The following is a 20,572-nucleotide window of genomic DNA, read 5'->3' on the forward strand; positions in this document are numbered from 1 at the left end:
GATACTGTCAAGGAAGTATGTCTTCCTTGGCATCAGTGAAGAGAACAGCCTTCCTGGTTTCAGACCCTCACATTTTAAGTTTTAGCTCACTGGGCAGTCTTAGACCCAGTTGCACAGTGACCTGTCAGCAGGGACTCCCTGGAAGTGGAGGCATCCTTTGTACTCATTGTCTCTTTGAATACTTTGCTTCCACTGAAAAGAAGGATATGTTACCTTGTTCCTAAGAGCTTTTTCACAGTTTGTCAACTCTAAATGAACCTTGAGAAACAAAATTTTTAAAAATTAAAGAAATTACAGCCAAACTTCTCCAATTATCTGGAATTTTATTCCATCCATATACATGCATAGTAACAACATTTGTTGAGAAATTATTTCTATCAGAAGTAGAACATTATCTTTGTGATCACCAGTTGCAGTATTGCTACTCTTATATTTAAATATATCTTATATATGAATTAGATTCATAATTGCAGCATTGAGTTTAGGGTTTTGTTTTAGACTGTGCCTTTCAAAAGATAAAACTGATTGATATGACCTCATTTCTTACAATACTGCTTCCAGTAATTTTGTTCATTCTTTATAAAGTATTGCATTTAACAGCAAAGGTTTAAAAATTGAGACAGAGATGCATCAGCGAAAGAAAATACAAGTACTATACAAGAAAGAAAATGCCATCTTCATTTAACGTACGTTTCAGATTAAGAAAGTGGACAGAAACATACTGCTACATACAAATGCAAAGCCTAATGACTAAGGTACTGTATGTGCTAAAATATAAAGTGCAAACTGAGCCCAATTGTTCAAAAAAATTGAAATTTTAAGGCGAACTTTACAGCATAGTTGAAACTTCTTTGCAAGTTATATTTTAGCATATACATATATCTGCAACAGCATATAAGAAAAAAAATCAGGATACACAAGTGCTTTTGAAGCTATTTCTAAAATGCTTTTCTGTATTGTTTGCGACTATTTTCTTTAAAATCTACTATACAGTGCAAACCATATGTGCTACACAATAACTATACAATAACATTACAAATGACTTTAATATAAAGTTTTTAAATAAAAAATAACATAACTACAGCTATGAATACTGCTGGTAAAATAAATTAATATTTTTGAAAATGGCACCAATAATACACTTTACTAATGGACTGTAATGAAATTACACCTTTAAGTCTTCAACTCAGCAATAGTGAAATCTCCTGATTGTCCAGATGTAATTCAAACAGCTTTCTTTAAACTGCATGGAACAATATGCTAAACACATGTACCAAAGGTGACCGATTGTTTCATTTGACATGTTCTGCTGCATGTGAAGAGCAATAAAACTTCTTGTGAGTTATAAAGTTTGAGAGATTGTTGAACTGGATGTCACACAGTCGGCAATACTTTCCACTGGTTGGAGCCTGGGTAGAGCCATTCACACCTTTAGCTATACTAGACAACTGTTCCTCTGCTGTAGGAATTGCTGGAGAGACATTTTCATTTGTAGCTAAGGGATTCTCAGAGATCCAGGAAGGAGACTTGTGCCCATCTTCATGGGGAGGATTCTGGGAAATGTTCTCTTGCTGTGGGTTAGCAGCAGGCCTTTCCTCCTGTTTTAGTCCCCCATTAACTATTACCATGCCTCGGTTTTTCGGCAGTAGTGGAAGAGATTCTTTCTTCGGCACAGCACATCCATTTGAAGGCGCCTGGCCTTTAGGAGATTCACTTTCTGTATTTGTGCTTTGATCTAAATCAGTATTATGAATGACGAGAGAACCAGAAATGTAATCGCTTGGCTTTATTCCATAATATGGAGAAAGCTGATCTGCTCCTTTAGCTTTCTTTATTGCTCCAGGGTAAAGGCATTGTGGAAGAAACAAATGTTTGTTTTCTTCTTTTGTAGCAATAAGCTGGGCTGCTTCACTAAAGACTTTCAGTCCTTGAAGTGTTGCTAAGTGTGTAGAAAATAAGTTTCCATTAGGAGAGGACTGTTTTGAGTTTCCATTTTTTTCACATTTGATTATGCTTCTCTCATAACTGACATCTGGGCTGTTTCTTTCACTTTCTGGGTTTTGAAACACCTTACTGTCGAGCTGTCCCAAGTCACCACGCTGATGAGCAGTGACAGGACAAAAATTCTGCTTGTGAGCCAGGTAGTTCTCGACCTTGTTAAAACTGATCTTGCATACGGTGCACTCATGGTAGTCCAGCAGCCTTTTGGGAGAAGTGGATGTCCTCTCTGACGGGGGTAAGCATTTTTTACTGAGATCTATTGGCACATCCATCTCCAAGCAAGACACGGTGGAGTGGGCAGTATCACACTTTGAAACTGGAACACACTTGTTAATAGACAGTGATGTTTCCAGATGCTTCGAGACTATTCCTGGAAAGATATCACATCGTGGGTGGTAACATTCCCCAAGACCCTCTGTTGGCTCTTGAGTAGATGTACATGGATTGCCAAGATTAGCAACTTCTAGAAATCGCTGTTGAACTAGAGGTGGCCTCTGCTCTTGCTCTGGTAAGCACATCTCGTACATCTTCCTTCGCTTCCGAGTACGCATTGTTCTCTGCATGGCAGGCACTTTGTTGGAAGCCGACCTCTTCAGCGGGGGATCGTGGCGAGTGGCACAGTAATACTGCTTGTGGACCATGTAGGTCTCATGTCTGCTGAAAGTAATATTGCAAGCTTCACACGTGGTCTTGTTAGGGTCACTCTCCCCTTCTACTAAGGGAGCATTGGGATTCTTCACATCAGAAGGTTTTCCATTGATCTTCTCATCACCATTGCTTGCAGTTGACAACTTCTTAGGCTGTGCAGTAAAGTCTTTTTCATGACTTTTATTGTTTGGCCCAATCAAATCTAAAACATTGGAAGAGTTTAAGCAAGATGTCTGGAGAAGCTGATTTTCTGGATCAGATGTGTGAGGAGCTGGATTCAGGATGCTTATAGAGCTTTGACCATTACTGGGACTTACAGCTTCAGGCATTTTTTCTGGAACACTGGAAAAATCTGGTGACTTTGCCATCTGCTGCCATCGGCTGCTGCAGTAATGCTTTTTGTGTACCAAATAGTTGTCCAAATTATTAAATGTTATGTTGCATTCAAAACATGTAGCCCCTTTAGGCATCAAAGGACTGTAAATTACAGGGGGATAATTGCTACTTCCATGCCTCAGCCTCCGATGGACCAGTTCCGACATTTTGGCTAATATCTCTGAAGCCTGAGGAACCACAGTGATGTCTTGGGGAAAAGCAAACTGGGAAAGAAAAGGTCCCATTGGGAAAGAAGGACCAATATTAGGCTGAACTGGAGATGAAGCAAGTCTTGGACTGGATGGTTCAGATTTTATTTTGGTATATGAAAAACTCTGCTTATTCGTGGCAGGCTGGGTTTCTGGCCTCTGGTTTGGAAGGAAAAGTGGAGCCTTTTTTTCACATTTATCAAGCTCTGTATCAGAACTTGCATCTTTAGTCTGCATGGTCTTTTGGCTCTGGGGAACATCATTTCTGCTCAACAGGTCCGTTGCTGGCTGTAAACCTTCTTCATTTCCACTTGGAGAGTGTTCAATGTCACTTTCTCTCTGAATTTTGTTGCCAGAGACATGTAACTCTTGGTGCTGCAGTAGCTCCCTCTGAGTTTGGAAGCCAAAATGGCAGTGATTGCATCTAAAGGCAGCTTGAGTAAGATGCGAGAACAGGTGCTGATGAAAGTTAATCACTGAATCTGCAGTGTAAGTACAAACTGTGCATTTCAGACTAGCACCGGGTGGGAGAAATTCTTCCATTTTCACTCCTACAGAAAAGACAAGCAAAATACAAAATGAAGTGACCATTTTGCCCCTCATGAAGAATACTGGGAAATCAGCTGCACAGAAGGTACAAATGCAGTGAGAATGACTAATTTTCTTCTTATGAGATAGTATTAGTCACCCTGAAAATACTTGAATTGTTTTTTCCTCAAACTGCTAGGTTATTCCCAGACTTTTACTCTGCTTTGAAGAGCCCTAGTATTTGCATACATTCATCAGAGCTGCAGGGAGAGAAAGAACAAGGGAAAGGATAAAAATGTACTGGACTTATTTTAAATGAAGTGTCTCAGAAATTACAGTTGCAGCTAAAGGGAAACATTATGTTCCCCATACACAGTCGTTGGAAATTTTGAATGCACAGAAAGCACACCAAGGTCAAGAGGTTCAAGGTTATGATGTAGCTTGAGGTACAGCCCTCAGTGTGCCTGAAAGTCACAGACAAAGCAGAAGTAGCATTTTGAGTATTACTGATGCTCAGCTCTTTGCTTGCATGGGTTGGCTGTAGTGTGGGAAGAGGTTACGGATCTACCCTCACCAGAAAGGAGCGATGACTGTGTTCCTTGTGAAGGGAGGAGGAGCAGTAAGACATGGCTTCACCGACATTTTATCTTTCACATATAATAGCCATTGGCAACGACTGCTATAATATAACACCTTTTCCTCATGAAATCACTACCACTTTATCAAGAACCGTACATTCAAAGACATCTTACAATCACCGATTATACTAAAAACTCCATGTTTCATGGCATTTTGAAATTGAAAATGCTTTAAAAAGAGATAAGACCAGATTTCTCTACTGCAACAACACAGATTCTAGATACATTTTAGACAATAGAAACTGAAAAATATATTGATAGGGATGATATTCAGAATTCAAAATGAGTATTTGTTCTGCCTACACATAGGCACATATACCACACCTCAGTCAGGTGTAGAAGGTGTGTAGTAGTTGGACAATACAAAACTGTAAGAATATTGTATCTCACTCTGTGGGTAGTCACATTGTTGTACCTGGAGGTCCTCGCTTCTTCCCAAGCATCAGTGACCCCCCAAGTTGTGAATGACATCTTAAATTTGACCTGCTTTTGGCCTCAGAGGCCAGAAGGGAATCAAGGAGATACACAGCACTTTAGTCAGCACTTTGTTTCCCATCAGGCACTCCTTCCCCAGGAGGCCACATGAAGCTTGAGCTCCTCCACTGACATGAGATGGTGCTTCACATGCTTCCCCATCATGTGGTACAGTGACAGCAGTCTCTATGGGACATTGCATTACAGTCAGGGTTCTGCATTCCTGTGGTGTAGGTCTGCTAGAGCCTCCAGTGGGAGCAGCAGTAGCAGTTGAAGCAAACACAGTGCTTCCAAAGATTACAAGACATTTGGAAAAGGAATGTTTCATCCCTACTGCAGAAGGTGTTGTAACTTGTGATAATCTCTATGGAAAAATAAAGACTGACAGTAAAGGAAAGAGTGCAAAGAATGATTGAATAGACTGGTTTGTGACTAAAAGGAAAGGGAAAGGCCTGAGGTTTAGCCTCTCTTCTAGGAAATAACTAAAGATTCTTACTGGAAATTCCCCACAATCTCAGATCTATAGATTGGGGAACATAGATCTCTAGATTACATGCAGACATGGTCACTCACAGCTCATGGCTCAAAATCCTCAACACCTAAGCCAGTTGCTATGTCAATAAATGCAAATAGTTGAAGCAAATATTTTGCACAATGGCTAACATTTCGGTTTTCCTCTGCACGGGGAGAAATTCATCTGTTATCCTCCCAGAGTATCTGGTTATAATTACCAGGCTACAAGACACACTGGGTTGCATGCACCAGATCTTATTGAACCTGTTGTTACCTATGATTCTGTTGGCTTACTGCACAGTGATATATTAGCTAGGCAACAAGAAAACTGCAATAACCTGATAGTATCTTGAAGCACAGAAAGATCTGAGCTCCAAATTACACAGAATGACTAGGTTGGAAGACACCTTCAAGATCATCGAGTCCATCCCAACCCTAACACCTCAACCATGGCACTGAGTGCCACATCCATTCTTTTTTTAAACACATCCAGGGATGGTGACTCCACCACCTCCCCAGCCAGAAAATTCCAGTACATTATCACTCTTTCCATAACAAACTTTTTCCTAATATCCAACCTATATTTACTTTGGCACAGCTTAAGACTCTGTCCTCTTGTTCTGTCAGTTTCTGGCTGGAGAAGGAGACCAACCCCCACCTGACTACAGCCAACTTTCAGGGAGTTGTAGAGAGTGATAAGGTCACCTCTGAGTCTCCTTTTCTCCAGAATAAACACCCTCAGCTCCCTCAGTTGTTCCCCACAGGGTTTGTGTTCCAAGCCCCTCACCAGCCTCGCTGCCTCCCCTGGATGCGCTCAAGCGTCTCAAGGTCCTTCCCAAACTGAGGGCCCAGAGCTGGACACAGCACTCAAGGTGTGGCCTCACCAGTGCTGAGTACAGGGGAAGAATGACCTACCTGGGCCTGCTGGTCACACTGTTCCTGATGCAGGCCAGGATGCCATTGGCCTTCCTGGCCACCAGGGCTCACTGCTGGCTCATGTTCAGTCTGTTGCCAACCAGCACCCTCAGGTCCCTTTCTGCCTGTCCAGCTACACCATCCCCAGCCTATAAAGCTGCTGGGGATTATTGTGGCCAAAATGCAGGACTTGGCACTTGGACTTATTAAACTTCATCCTATTGGACTCTGCCCATCCATCCACCAGATCCAGGTCTCTCTGTAGAGCCCTTCTACCTTCCAACAGATAGACACATGCTCCCAGCTTAGTGTCATCTGCAAATTTCCTAATGAAGGACTCGATGCCCTCATCCATGTCATCAATAAAAATATTGAACAGAGCTGGCCCCAGCACAGACCCCTGAGGGACACCACTGGTGGCTGGCCCCAGCTGGATGCAGTGCCATTCACCACCACTCTCTGGGCCTGGCCATCCAGCCAGTTCCTAACCCAGCACAGAGTGCTCCTGTCCAAGCCGTGAGCTGCCAGCTTTCCCAGGAGTGTGCTGTGGGAGACGGCATCAAAGGCCTTGCTGAAGTCCAAATAGACAACAACCACGGCCTTTCCTACATCCACCAGGCAGGTCACTTGGTCATAGAAGGAGATCAGGTTAGTCAAACATGACTGACCCCTCCTAAACCCATGCTGGCTTGGGAGAGGTACTTGGTGTAGAACACTGGTCAGAAACTGTTGGCATTTTGGTATTATCTACATGCAATGCTTGCATATATTTGGAGAGACTTTGATCTACTGAATATTATAGTGAATAATTCTTCAAAAAGCTAAATCTAGAAGATGATACACAAAAATACATGATACTTACCACTGTGAGAATTTAGGTGCATTTCCAGAGCTCTTGCATTTGAAAAGCTTTTGGTGCACTGTGGAAAGGGGCAGACACTGGATATCTGCTGAGCACTGTCCTCACTCTCCTCTGACAGCTGTGGCCCCTCTCTCTGCCTCCCACTGCAGTAATACATGAGATGGGCCTGCAGGTTCCGCTCACTTCGGTACCAAATGCCACAGGATTTGCAAGGGAATATGTCCTCTACAAGCAAGTACAAGCAGATGCAGGTTAGTCACAGTTCACTTGGTCCCAACCAATTAACACAGCTAGATTAATTCCCCTCCCTTCCCCATTAAAAAAATACTTATTTAACAAAACATTGAAAGCAGAGAAATGGGTTTTTTAAAATGTCACTTGCAGATGAGAAACTAACATGGGAGACAGTTGATTCTTTCAAAAGGATATTTTTTTTTAAAGTTGCATAAAGAAAACTGCTAGAAGCTTTTGGCACATAATTACTTTTAAAAATTAAATTAAATTAAATGTCTGTTAGGAACATGCAATACTAATTAAGGAACTATGCTGTATTTCCAATACATCACTACTCATTAGGTGACATCTTTCAATTTTGTATCTGTGTGCACAAGACTTCCAGCTCTGGGCCTTGGAATTTTTGAGTACTAACAGGAGATCATTCTGAAGAATGTGTATTTTCAGTATGCTTACCCATTTATTACTGTAAAATCCTTTTGTTCTGATATCCAGGAGGCAAGACTAGACTACTTTTCCTTAAGATTCTATCATATTGAATGTGATATTATTCTAACCAGCATGTCTATTTCCTTGGTTCCTATTCTTATTAATTATAGAAATTGAAATTTCTAATGTATTTTTGTTCTCTTATTTTCAGTAAATTGTTGGTTTTCCTCACTTTTCATTATACATAGAGAATATTTACTAAAAATAAGGCAATTTTTCATTGTCTCCTATCCCAAAGTGTCAGCTCCTCTCTGAGGAGAGACCATGCAGAGGTTCCACAGAGTGTTTTTAACAGCAGAAGTTGGGATTTTGATCATGCATTAGAGGCTACATACTTCACTAATGTGGAGAGTAATAATGGATATGGTATTTTTACACAAAGTGGACAGATATTTGTGTGTTAATACCCTGTCAAAGGACACAGAACCTGTTGTGTATACATCTCAGAAAGACAAAAGATCTGTTTAATCTTTCTAAAGGTGAACCTTCCATCCTATCAGTAAGAACAGGAGAAATCCCTGCTCTTTTGGGGCACATCTACACTAGTAAATTAAACTGTGACAGAATCTACACTTCAACACTGAAACTCGTCTATATTGCTAAATCCTGACAACAGTCCCTTCTATACCGTTGGCTTAAGTCAATGAACACTATTCCCATTCATGCACAAATTTCAGGAATTATCATAGGCATAGAACCATTCTCTGCATGTGGCGTGGACACCTGTCAACTGTTTTTGAACTGAGAGGATAAAATTGTGAGTAACTCCAGACTGAGACAGCTGACCTCAGGATCAAGCAGTTGCAGTCAACATCAAAACACATCGTGATCAATATGAAAACTCCCCTGATGCAGAATGCAAAGAGCTGCTAGAGACTGTAATTAACTTAGTTTTGAAGAATGGCTGGCTGCTCTGAAAACATGGCATGTGTAGCTGATGATGTCATTCATTACCATTCATGACAATTTATGTCTAATTTCAAATATTGATGTCTATAGGACAACCGCTCTGTTTCAATTCCTTTGGGTGAACAAAGTTGAAGACTCCTACCCATTGACATGGATGAGTCTTTTATTTGCTAAATATTTACAAATGCAGCCAAAATTTACATTGCTTAGTTTGCTTCTCTGATTGCAATGCTAATGCTTGTCTATTTTTCTGCTCATGAATTTGCAAAAAATATTTATACCACCACCAATTTCTATTTTTCCATTTGCCACTGAATAATTGTGCATGGATTTCAGACACAAATACTTAATGGAGCAGTTAGTATTCCAACGTACACCACTATTAAAACATTAGTGATACAGCTTGCATAATTTGAAATGTCCACCTCGCTTTAAAGGTGGCATTTCAACATTTAGTTTTGGCCTCAAATGGTTTAAAAAAGTTGAACTGTTGGTGTTTCCACAGAAAAGAAAGTACAAAAGTATTAATAGGAAATTCTGATATGGGCAACTTGTCCTATTTGAATTCATTTGACTGCATTCCATCACAGAATTGAACTTTCTGATTATCTTAATGAATTTGACTTCCAGCCATCTTTATTTCCTATGGGTTAGATGGCCTGGACAGTCTGTAGCTGCAGTTATGCACAGTGAATATGTGATTCCCATTACATGCCAAGCAGAGGAAATGCATGAGGAGTTTTGCATGGTGAGAGGATGGAATTTCAGGGAGAGCAATATACAGGGATGGGATCTGAACTACTTATTACTACTCTAAAGCAATGCGAAACAGATAAAGGCTACTTGAAAATAATGTTTTAATTACTTAAAAGCAAAATATTGGAATTTATTTCAATGAATACTTTCATATAATGAAACATTCAGCCTCAAGCTGAATGAATCATAGGTGATATTCTAATTTTGTTTTGAGCAAATATTAGGAAACATAAAAAATCCCCCAAACAAGCTACAAAACCAATTTTTTTTTTCAGAGATTCAGAAAAGGAATGTTTAAGAGATGGCTCACTACAAATTTAGAGATTCATTCAGCTTGTTGCTCAACTTCTAGTTCAATACTTTAATGAAGAAACTGAATTTTACCAACTCAACAATGAAACATTAAAATAGCTCCTTATGATCAGAGGCAGAGTTGGGACTGATGTGGAAAGTTATGAGCAGTAAGACTTGCTATTTTCACATTTTCCTTGAGTCAAGAACACAGAAGTTACTCTGAGTTGCTGCTAAACTTGTACAGCCAGAGCTGATGCACCATACACTTAAAGACTCCTCTCAGCAATGTTCAGTGTCCAGGGCTCTGCAAAAGTCAGTGCTGACAGAAAAGATGTTTCCAGAAGTGTGATGTTATAGAAATCTGACTACTTTGCCAAAGCCCAGAGTTGGCCTCGTAGATTTACACAAGAATATAATCTCAGCTGAAACAATCTGTGCCCTTTAGGTAAGGTAGCAGCTCCCTTTCTGCTTTTCAGCTTTCCTTCCTTTCCCTGTTGGCTATAAACAGGCCTCCCCTAACAGTGGTAACTTCAGTTAGTGGCATGTTAAGTGCTTCTGACCCCTTATTTTGGAAAGATCCTGTGCAATCCTAATTGCTGATTCTGTGAGCAGGTATATCAGCTCACAGCTGCCCCACTGGTGGGGTAGAAGTGAATGTGCTTAGCTAAAGGGCATGAGGCTGCTCCAACTCACTCCTGGAAGGGAAGACTTGGATGATAAGGGCATTTGAAGGTTTATCTTTAAAAATAGGCTAACATTAAATATGTAACTATCAAAATTGTTTACTAGAAAATAAGCAATTAAAAAGGAAAAATAAACTGAAAGTAAAACATGGAATGAAAAGTGTTACCAGGGATATTTTAACTAGTGCTGCGTGAAGAGCTTGAGGATGTTGTAACTGTTCAAGGCTCAATATTATTAGATGAGAGTCTGAGTGGCAGATCATGTGCTCACATGTGCATGTGCACCTGAAATACCGTGTTCAGTATTCATTATAACTAATTAGAATACTTAGAAACCATGGGAAGCATGAGGAAGTGCTTCAGCATGGGGTCTAAATGGACAGACTTGCAAAGTGCTGACAGCTAAGAATGCGCAATCTAAGTGATGGCTGGTGAGGATCATGGTAATGGCCAATATATTTGAAAAGTATTTAGAAAGAAGGATGAGGAACTAGGGCTGCATAAAGGTAAACAGCAGGTAAACTTTTGCATAAGCAAGAGTTAAAAATGTAAACTTTGTCCCAGTACAGGAACACTCATGTCCCTCCTCTCTAAGGACAGCACTTGAACTCATGCTGCATTTTATCCATGACAGAGCCCATTGATGACCAGAAGATCTAAAAACATTCTTAGTTAACCACATTCAGTGGAAATGCTACAATAAATCAGGGCTGCTCTAAGGCATGATTTCTGCTGCATTTTGAAACAATCACTGAAAGGATGTGTTTCTTTTCTTTTGCTGAGTATCATGAATTATTACCAGAAACTGCGGTAGTAAGCAACAAGCTTACTTGAGCAGCAGAGGCTGGACTTTGAGAGCTAGCCGACTTATCTCATCTACTTTTTTAACAGTTTCTAATCCTATTGCCTCTGGGAACAGATCACAGAACCTCCACACGAGGGCAGGTACTCTGGGTGAGGCTCTTGCCAGACTGCTCTTCCTGCTCTTTTTATCTGAGATGCTGGGGGAACAAAAGCAGGCTTTGAGCTGTGGTGTGGCTTCTGCGGTCATGAATTCACCATCGCTGCATTAGCTTTTCACGTGTGCCTTAGAGTGCTGTTGTTTTAAAAATCCGCCAGGGAATAGAGTTCCTCACTTACTGTTCACAATAGCTGTAGGCAAAATAGATGCCATGGCAGCCTGCTGCGGGAGCAGCTGTATGGAGTCCAGCAGGCGGGCGGGGTACATGCCTTCTGCCAGAGTCATCTGACTGGCAGCTTGCAGCCTAGAGTCAAAATCCACAACAAAGGCGACCAGCTCCTCACCCTCCGAGATGGCCTTGGTCGTGGTACACCAAAGCTGCCCTCCTGCAGGAAGCAAAAAACAGAAAGATTTAATTGACAATATCAAATTCCAGAACTTACAACATGAGTGCTACCTTCGCAGTTCTCATTTTTTAAAAATTTTGATGGTTTATTTAAGGTAAAGAGGCATACAGTTTTTACTTTTCCTGTCTTCCTTCTACCAACATAGGAATTTTCATGTATAAGAAAAACAAATTTGGGATAGTTTTCCTAACTATTTGCAGCATGAAAAATTATTTTAATTTTTCATTTTGTCTCCTAAAAAGCCAGCATTATGAAAATCAAGATATAGGTGAAAATAACTTATGCAGCACTTCTCTCATTATAATTTTCACCAAAGTTCCTGTAAATTTTTTCTCAACTCCAAGCTTGTTTTATTTTGAATAGCAAATCACAGCTCAGTAAAACCAAACAGCTGCAAGAAAGAAATCAGATTTCCTCTTAAGGGCGTTCTTCCCCTCCCTTATGTTTGTCACCCTCTTTCTCTAAAAAATCTTCCCTTATGTAATATTCTTCGTAACATGACTGCTTTATCTCTGCTTACACTGACTGAACTTCCTGAAAAGAAGATATGCCAAAGATCTGTTTCATAAAGGCTTATTCAAATAAAGGTTTGTTTAAAAGGGGGGGAGAAGGAGGGGAAGTGGAAGAACTTTCATCAAACAGTAAGATACACTATAGCTCTGTGCTGCAAATGTCACGTGTAGTGCATTAAAAAGAAAATTAACTATGCGAGTACATCTACTAATGTATTTGAATGAGATAGTGAATGCTCATTTATTTAACATGTTTAGACAGGCAAAGCACTTATATTGTGTTATCTACACTCTCAGGCCTAGATACATATCCAATACAGTTATGCCTGAAATAATGTTGCATACTTTATATGTTATAAAGCTTTTTTTTTTCCTCAGGTTTTGTATATATAGAGAAAGCTATATGTTGCATTCATTAGGCAAGCAAAAACTGTACTCGTTTTGATAAGTAATATTGCTGTGTTTATCTTTCGGCATAACTGCCTTTTCAACTGCACTTCATTTTTTCCCTTCAACGAGATTATAGTTTTAAAACAACTTGTTGCAAAAATCTGGTAGAGGAGATAACAACAGTGTATGATATGCCACAGCTAAATGGAAGAATTAGGACATTGTTTTAGAGAAATCTTGGACAATTAATTAAACCAGTCTATTAGCTTTCAAAGATGAGCAAACAAAAAAGCATCAGTGACAGTGTATTTCAGTGGCAAAATACACTAAGCTTCCAGACCTCAAAGTGGTGTAGAAGTTTCAAAGCAGAAAAGTGTCTTTGTATTCACCCTTCGGTAATACAGCAGTTGAAGGTGCTACAAAGTTTAGAAACAATTTACTGTGATGGGACCAAAGCACACCAAGATCTACTGGTCTCCAAGATGACAACATTAAATGGTGCAAATCGGAGTAATTTCTTCTAGAGAATAAGAAGATGAAAAATAAGGATAGCACCAAATATTTCTACAAATGGAGAATCCCAATACCTGATCAGGAATTAAAAAAAAATTGAAGAGCACAATCTGATATATTGCCTTATATAACTAGTAAATATACAAAAGCCTTCAGAGCTAAACTGGGAGAAAACCTCTTGCAGAAAGAAACAAGTTAAATTCTTAAAGTGTACTTAACTAGTCTTGTAGATGAAAAAACATGGAACACACACTGCAATTTGAGAACCTGAAATTGGGTACTTTTGCAGCAAACATCACACAGTTAATTTCCATTATTAACATGCACATCTATCTTAGTTATATACAGAAAGTGTAATAATCAACCAACACATTTTAGTATATTTTAATACAGAATAAGAGCTCTTTCTAGACTTTACAAGAGCTCTTTCTAGACTTTATTATTCACTGGATCTCTTAATAAAAATGAGTCACTGCAGAATAAACAACTGAGACTTCCTCTATCCCAGCAAACATCTTGACATGCTGTGTGTACCCTTGGTGGGGAAGACAAGTGATTACTGGGTCTCCAGCTGCACTCAGTCTGGATCAGCTAAAAGGCTGAGTCAGGCTCCTGGTGTTGGAGCTCCTCAGGGCGTTGACTCGTGTCCAGCAGCAGATTAAACTCGGGCAGCTGAAGGGAGCCGTGACCCGGGCTGCCTGCTCCACCCAGCTCCTGCAAACTGTCACACCTACGGCAGGCACAGCCTGGTGGGATGTGTGACAGCTTTGGAAGCACAACCGTTTCTAGTCTGGCTTAATAAAGAAAATCAGAATCAGGGAAGTTAAATTCATTAATACAAACCTTCAGCTCAGTAGGATTCAGATCCAAGAAGGATATTGCTATTTTGTTTTCAGTCATCTCCGTCAATAGAAAACAAGGCATTTAAGTAATCATGACATACACATCCACATTTTCATCAGAATATGAAATTGTGTTAAGTTAAATCCACAGATGAACTCCCAAAAGATGCCTTCCAGCTACTGGAAATGCAGCTCAGCACCTTTGCAGCAACAGTCACTCATTGGGACAGGACACAGTGCAGTCCCCACTTGTCCCCTTCTATGCTTGCCTGCACAGAGTAAGGCAAGAGCTGCTGTTTTGAAAGATGCAAACGATTTTATTCCCCTTAATGCAGTGAATGCAAACATGCTGACCTTCATGCACAGCAGGAAGATTGTGGAAGAGAAGTCTTCTTGAGCCTTCTACTGCACAGTCAAGCAAAGAGCACAAGTCAGTCAAGAGTGACAGAAAAAGTCCTGTCAAGTGCAGAGAACCCGACAGAGGCTTCCAAATTTAATAGGAAGTTCCAGTCGTGACTACCATATGAATTGCTATGCTGTCTAGACACCTCTGGCAGGGATAAGGGCTTCCTTACAGGTGGCAGCTAAAATCAGGAGAATTTTTTTTCCCCACAAACATTTCAACAGGCTAAGACACAACTGACATATAGACAGCAGTCTCTCAGGAGCACCACAGCTTTTCATTAAGCACAGAGCAGAGTTCACAACAGGCTTTCAAAGGGATGGTACAGAAGCCATAGCCAAGTACCAGTGGCGATTAGAAGGAGATAGGAAGATGTTTGCATGAAATAAATGCAAAGGCATGAAGATTTCATAAAGAAATGTGAAGGACTATTATTTCTATGAGATGAAGTTCTGATTAAGCTGGCTAGATTTTTTTTAACCAACTGTTCCTCTTCTCAGAAATAACTTACAGGAGTGAAATTGTTCTACAAAGCTTTACCAGGCAAAGTTTCTCAGTCCTAAGATAACACAGGAATCCGAGGAAGAGAAAGGATGAACACATGTTTTAACAGGGATGAGTGACTGACAGTACCTCTGAAATTATCATGGTTATATAATTTGGTCTGAAATCAATGGTAGATTTTGGGCCTCTTCTTGTCCATAATGAATACATTGGCCACCCATTCTGCCATAGCAGAGAGAAGATTCTTAGTCAGGCACAAGAAGTATGACATTGATTATGAGGATGACAACGATTATATTTATTGCTCACACACAATCTAAATATTGTCAATGCAGTATATAATACAAGCAAGTCTAAAGGATTATAATATAAACAGGTTCAGCTAGAAACACACAGGCTTACAGTCTTTGGCATTACCAAATGCAAAGCAAAAAAAGCACCCTTTTGCTACTATGGGATTTTATCTCTGTATGTGGCCGGCTTTTACTCACCCATTCTGGACGGAGTGCTCCCTATCTTCGGGCTGGACGTACCCGGCAGGAGTTCCTGACAGGGGCGGGGGAAGGAGGCCAGGAACCCGCACGGAACTGCCTGCAGCCTTGGGAGAGCAGTTTGCCCAGGTGGCCCAGTCCCCAGCAGCACTTTAAACCCTTCTCAGGCCGATGTGTACTAAAGTCAATCGCACCCATCACAGCTCCCGCATCTCTGGAACGCATTCATTATGCGAGCAGTCCACACAGTTCCTCCTGCAATTCCCACCCGGTGCTCTTATCTCAGGGCAATTCCCACCTGGTGTTGTTATCTTTGGACAAATCATATTGCCCGTCAGAGACAATAGCAAGGAAAAGCGTGTGTGCCTCGTGCAGAGGATGCACGGGAAGTTTCGGGCATCCGCTGACTCTATTTCGTCACCATCACAGCCACGAATACTGAAAGGGGTCTTGCAGGTTTTACCTGGTAGAGTAGTAATAAAAGTCTTACTCTTGTGCCAGTGCAGAAAGGAAGGTTTCAGATCAGCAACAGGCTTTGTAACATTGTGAGGCTGTTTTCTTGAAAAGGGTAATTATGGTTCTGTGAAATGGAAGATAAGTGTCTTGAGCTTGTAATGTATTGTTTAATATCGATGGTTAAATCAAACAAATGTATGTGATATATAACACACACATGTCAAGCAGAAGAAAAGAATAAAAATGTCTGTAAACACTGTGTATTTATTTTACCTCTTCTAGTTGTTCAGAATTCAAGGAATTAAAAGTGCTCACTTGTTTAATCATCAGAAGACAGGAAAGCTAAAGAATATCATATTGTGCAAACTAGAGCAAAAAAATTACACTCCATTTGTATTGGCATGAGTTCTTTACCAAAAGACATCAGGCACTGAAGCAATTATCTGATACCTTCAGAACATCCACCAAATGGGAAGGTTATTTCAGAATTCTGTTCTTTGTCTGCATCTTTCACTGCAAATATTTCTGCTGCTTTAAAAAAACACCAACACCCTTAATTACAAACAAAAAAACCCAACCCAAACCAGAAACTTTCTATGAAAATGAAAGAGTAAGGTCCTGATGTCCCTGAAAAACTGTGGACTTACTGTTCTTTGTAATGTTTATGATCAAGATTCTTGTACAAACAGATCTGGTTCCTAACAGGAAGCTTATAAATCATACTCATAATTGCTGTCAAAACTGCAGTGGAGTGTACTGCAAGTTTTGATAATAAAGAATAGAGTCACAGTTCAAACTTGATTACATTTTGGAAATTCATGGTGCTCTTACAAGAATCAGTGGTCTTAAATATCTTCTTCTCCTGCCAAATTTTTCACTTGCACTTTTTATTATTTATGAAATCAGTGTCTGCACAATGTCATGCAGACCTCTGCTGATAAACTCTAATTAAGATTAAGACAAGCCTTTTGGAAGGGATCCCATCATTAGCAAACATGATAAACACAAAAATACTCCCTACTTGTCAACCAGGAGCAATTCAGTAACCTAACAGTATTATCTGTTGCTAGGCTACAGGGCTGACAAAGCTTCAATTATATTGTATGGCCATACCTATAGAAAACTGTATAGGAAAATGTATCTAATATAAAAGCATTTAACTTCATCCATGCTATCTGTAATTCACGGCTTCCCTCAATGGCAAAAAATCAGGTTAATAATTATATGGCATGCTGAAAAAATCTTAGCAATGTGTCATGTTTGCACAGTTTTTTCTAATTTATCTCTATGATTGATAGACATTTGCTTTGTAAAAATAATAAAATGCAAGCAATGGGATGCTGTAAACCAGAAGCATAACTGCATCTGGACTCATCAAGATATGGAATCACACATAGTATAAAAAATATATAGTAAATTGAACCAATTAAATCATACTTAGATGCAGTAATACACTATCTTCTGTATTCAGAATAAGGAGTAAAATGGTGATAGATATGCATGTTAATTCAAACCTTTATTTTATGTAGGACAGACACCTAAAATAGAAAAAAAATTTCAACAGCCCTTCCTTTTTTTCTTCTACATTTGAAATATTTTTTAAACAAAGGGACCTCTACTATCCCATTTGAAACCAGGAATTTGTCCTGAAAATTGAACTAAATGACCCTTCACTCATTTTGATCCTTAGAACTCCAGAACCCTATGCCACTTTCAGGGAAAAAACAGAATCCTGTACAGTGAGTGTTGTGATGGTGGGCTGCTGCTTTTTTGGATTTTTTCCCCCCACTTATGTTTTGCAGGCCTTAAGGAATGATAATCTGTGGATCACAGTCTGATATATATAAGGTCAGACTCACCTAACTCCACTGGGAAAAAGAGCTTCAAAACGGATGAAACCATTAAGCTCTTGATTCACATTGTTGCTTTCAGGAAAAGTACCTTAAGAGAGCAAGTAGCTAAAACCAGCATTTCCACCCAGTACAAGGAATTTCATGGATTGAGAAGCATAAGTAAATATAAACATACATTCAAAAGCAAATTCCAGTTTCCCTGTCTTTAGTATTAGTTGATTTTCCTTGCTCAACTATCTGAGTCTTGTTTTTTTTGACCCAGAAATGTCACACACCTTTCACAGAAGTTTAGGAAATCAATCGCAATTTCTATTAAAAGCAGCTTTCAGTGCCAGTTAATTCCAAAGTATTACTTTTGTGTAGTAAAATTTGAGCTTACTGGACTTGATTGCGTTGCTGCAACAACATAATAGCCCATTTCCTGTACACACATCTTTTTGCAAGAAGGGTCAAAAGACTATCAGAATTTATTTAAACAACAGACTGTTGCTCTTAGCAACTTCCAGGCACCATCAGCTGAATTAAACCTTCCTCTCCCAATAAAACATTCCAACTTGCAAAAAATTGTGCTTTTTAGTAATGGTAATGTGGGTGAGAGTTAATTTATTTTCTTTCCTCCTTTGTTCCACAGGTTAAGCATTTATGGAAAATTTGCACATCACAATAGGATGGGATCTTCATATTTGGGTTCCTTCTGCTTCTCACCCATGGGGTTGTGACGACTCAGCTTATTGAATGCCATTTCAGTACAGCACAAGTTATTGGGCAGATCTCTAATTTTTGACATGAACAAAGTACATATATCTATATGTGGACACATTGTTTAATAAAAAAATTATAATTCATTCAAATCCAATACTGTTGAAATTTTTGACAGTGGAGTGGTACAAGGAACAGAACTTATAAATTATGTGTGCCCCTTCTTTGAAAAATGCTTTGGAGGTTTCTTTGTGCATTGGCAAATACAGTAGGAATATGAGTTATTGTGTGAATCCTCCTGCACAGCACCTGATAAAAGAATAAAGAGCTGTGACATATTCTTAAAACAATAGAGGAATTAAAGAGAAACAATGGGCCAGCTGCTTCATTAATACAATCAAAAGACAGCCCAGCACAGAGGAGTCCAGATAATTAAGCACTACTCTTTTAGACCTTTTTTCTATAATAAAATTGCTAAAAATTTATTAACTACTTCATAGTTGTTAGATAGATCTATGTACTTGTTTATTTGGGTTGATTAATGCCTTTTCAGTATTCTACAACATGCCAACTCATGGTTCATACAAGTTTTTGAATAAAATAATGTAGGAATATGTGATACGGATCTGTGGTATATGCAGCAATAAATCAAAGGCATTTTGTGAACAGTCTTTCCAGTTGCTAAATAATTCTTAGTGTTTTTCACATGTGTACACAAAATATGTACTCTGCACAGCATTTTTGCTATTAATGCACTTTAATGTTGGGGATCCAACTGTTTCTCTGTGAAGTGTCCTAAAAATCACCCCTGCAAATTCAGACTACTCAAACTCTCACCAAAACCAGCTTTAGTGTTACATTATTGAGATGATTTCCTAGCTTCTATAATTTTTCCTTGTTTACTGATCAAAGGAGACTGCCAAAAGATATTTGACCTTTAATTTTAACTACCCACTGCATATGATAAGCCTGCAATAAATGGAAAACCTATTTTCCTGTATGAAAATTAGACCAATATAGGGGACAAACCAGCTCTGTTACCACTTTTACTATTACCTTTGTGTTCAGCTTAGAATATGGAGCCTTCTCAGTTTTTAGCTCACTGAAAAAAAGGCAAAGTGAAGAAACTGCAGTGATATTTTCCGAAAGGAATGCAATAGAAAAATACTCATCTTAATGGCTCTAGCCAAATTAAACCCCTGCATTTAGAGATATAAGCTCTCTGACCAGAAACAGGGAAGAAAATACTCCTTAGGAATATAGCTCTTGCTCCTTCATGTGAGTCAACCTGCCTGAGCTTCGGGTCTGACTTCAGCTTAGTCATATGCTGACAGCTGACAGTGTATTCATCTGAATAGATGATTTTATGGTTAAAACTGTCAGGCATTATATAGCTGATAAAGAGGAAAAGAAAAATGTGAAAGGAACTCGCCAGTCCTAGGGGAGAGAACTCCTAAACCTGGCATCTCAGTGTGAGTGTCAGGAGTTGGTCTTTCCCTTGCTACAGTACAACTATTACTAACATCACCGTCTTATGGCAGCAGCTCTCAAATTCACACTGCAAAACCCTTCTCAGCTGAACCCCAAATAAAGCACAATGTTTCTGAAGTGTAAGGAGTGCAATGAACAGATTTTGACCTCTTGTTTTTAACAGTGTTGCATGCTTGCATTTTACTAGTTTGAGGATATTTATGTGTTTCCTCCAATTAAATGTCTACACGTAACACTCAACAGAGTTCTAATAGGTAAAGAGGCAAAATAGATTAGTGCTCCGAAAATATTCACAGGAAAATAATGTGGTAATTTTATTTGCCATTTTCCCCCCTGATAGAGCTGTCACAGCTTATTTACCACAGGGGGAGACAGTTAAACCCATATCCTTAGAAGTTCTATGCATTTAAGAGGCTTATATATCTCTTCTGGGACCCTCGTTCAAATCCTGGGCTAATCAGAATGAATACATATCTTTCTATTAGATGGCTCTAAAAAGTCTTAGGTGATATCAGCTCCTGG

At 39.4% G+C, this 20,572-nt stretch overlaps 1 protein-coding gene across 2 annotated transcripts in view; it reads right to left on the reverse strand.

Annotated features, from left to right (window-relative positions):
* Positions 1 to 313: 313 nt before the first annotated feature.
* ZFPM2 (zinc finger protein, FOG family member 2) overlaps positions 314 to 20,572 on the reverse strand; it is a 307,789-nt gene continuing 287,530 nt past the window's right edge. For both annotated transcript variants that reach the window (XM_064706332.1, XM_064706331.1), the window contains 3 exons: positions 11,669 to 11,875; positions 7,164 to 7,388; positions 314 to 3,784 (listed from right to left, as the gene is read on the reverse strand). In XM_064706332.1, coding sequence (XP_064562402.1) covers positions 1,293 to 3,784; positions 7,164 to 7,388; positions 11,669 to 11,875 — 2,924 coding nt within the window. In that variant the 3' untranslated portion in view covers positions 314 to 1,292. The remainder of the gene's footprint in view (positions 3,785 to 7,163; positions 7,389 to 11,668; positions 11,876 to 20,572) is intronic.

The sequence above is a fragment of the Zonotrichia leucophrys genome, chromosome 2, assembly GCF_028769735.1.
Source record: "Zonotrichia leucophrys gambelii isolate GWCS_2022_RI chromosome 2, RI_Zleu_2.0, whole genome shotgun sequence".
Classification (NCBI taxonomy): Eukaryota; Metazoa; Chordata; class Aves; order Passeriformes; family Passerellidae; genus Zonotrichia; species Zonotrichia leucophrys.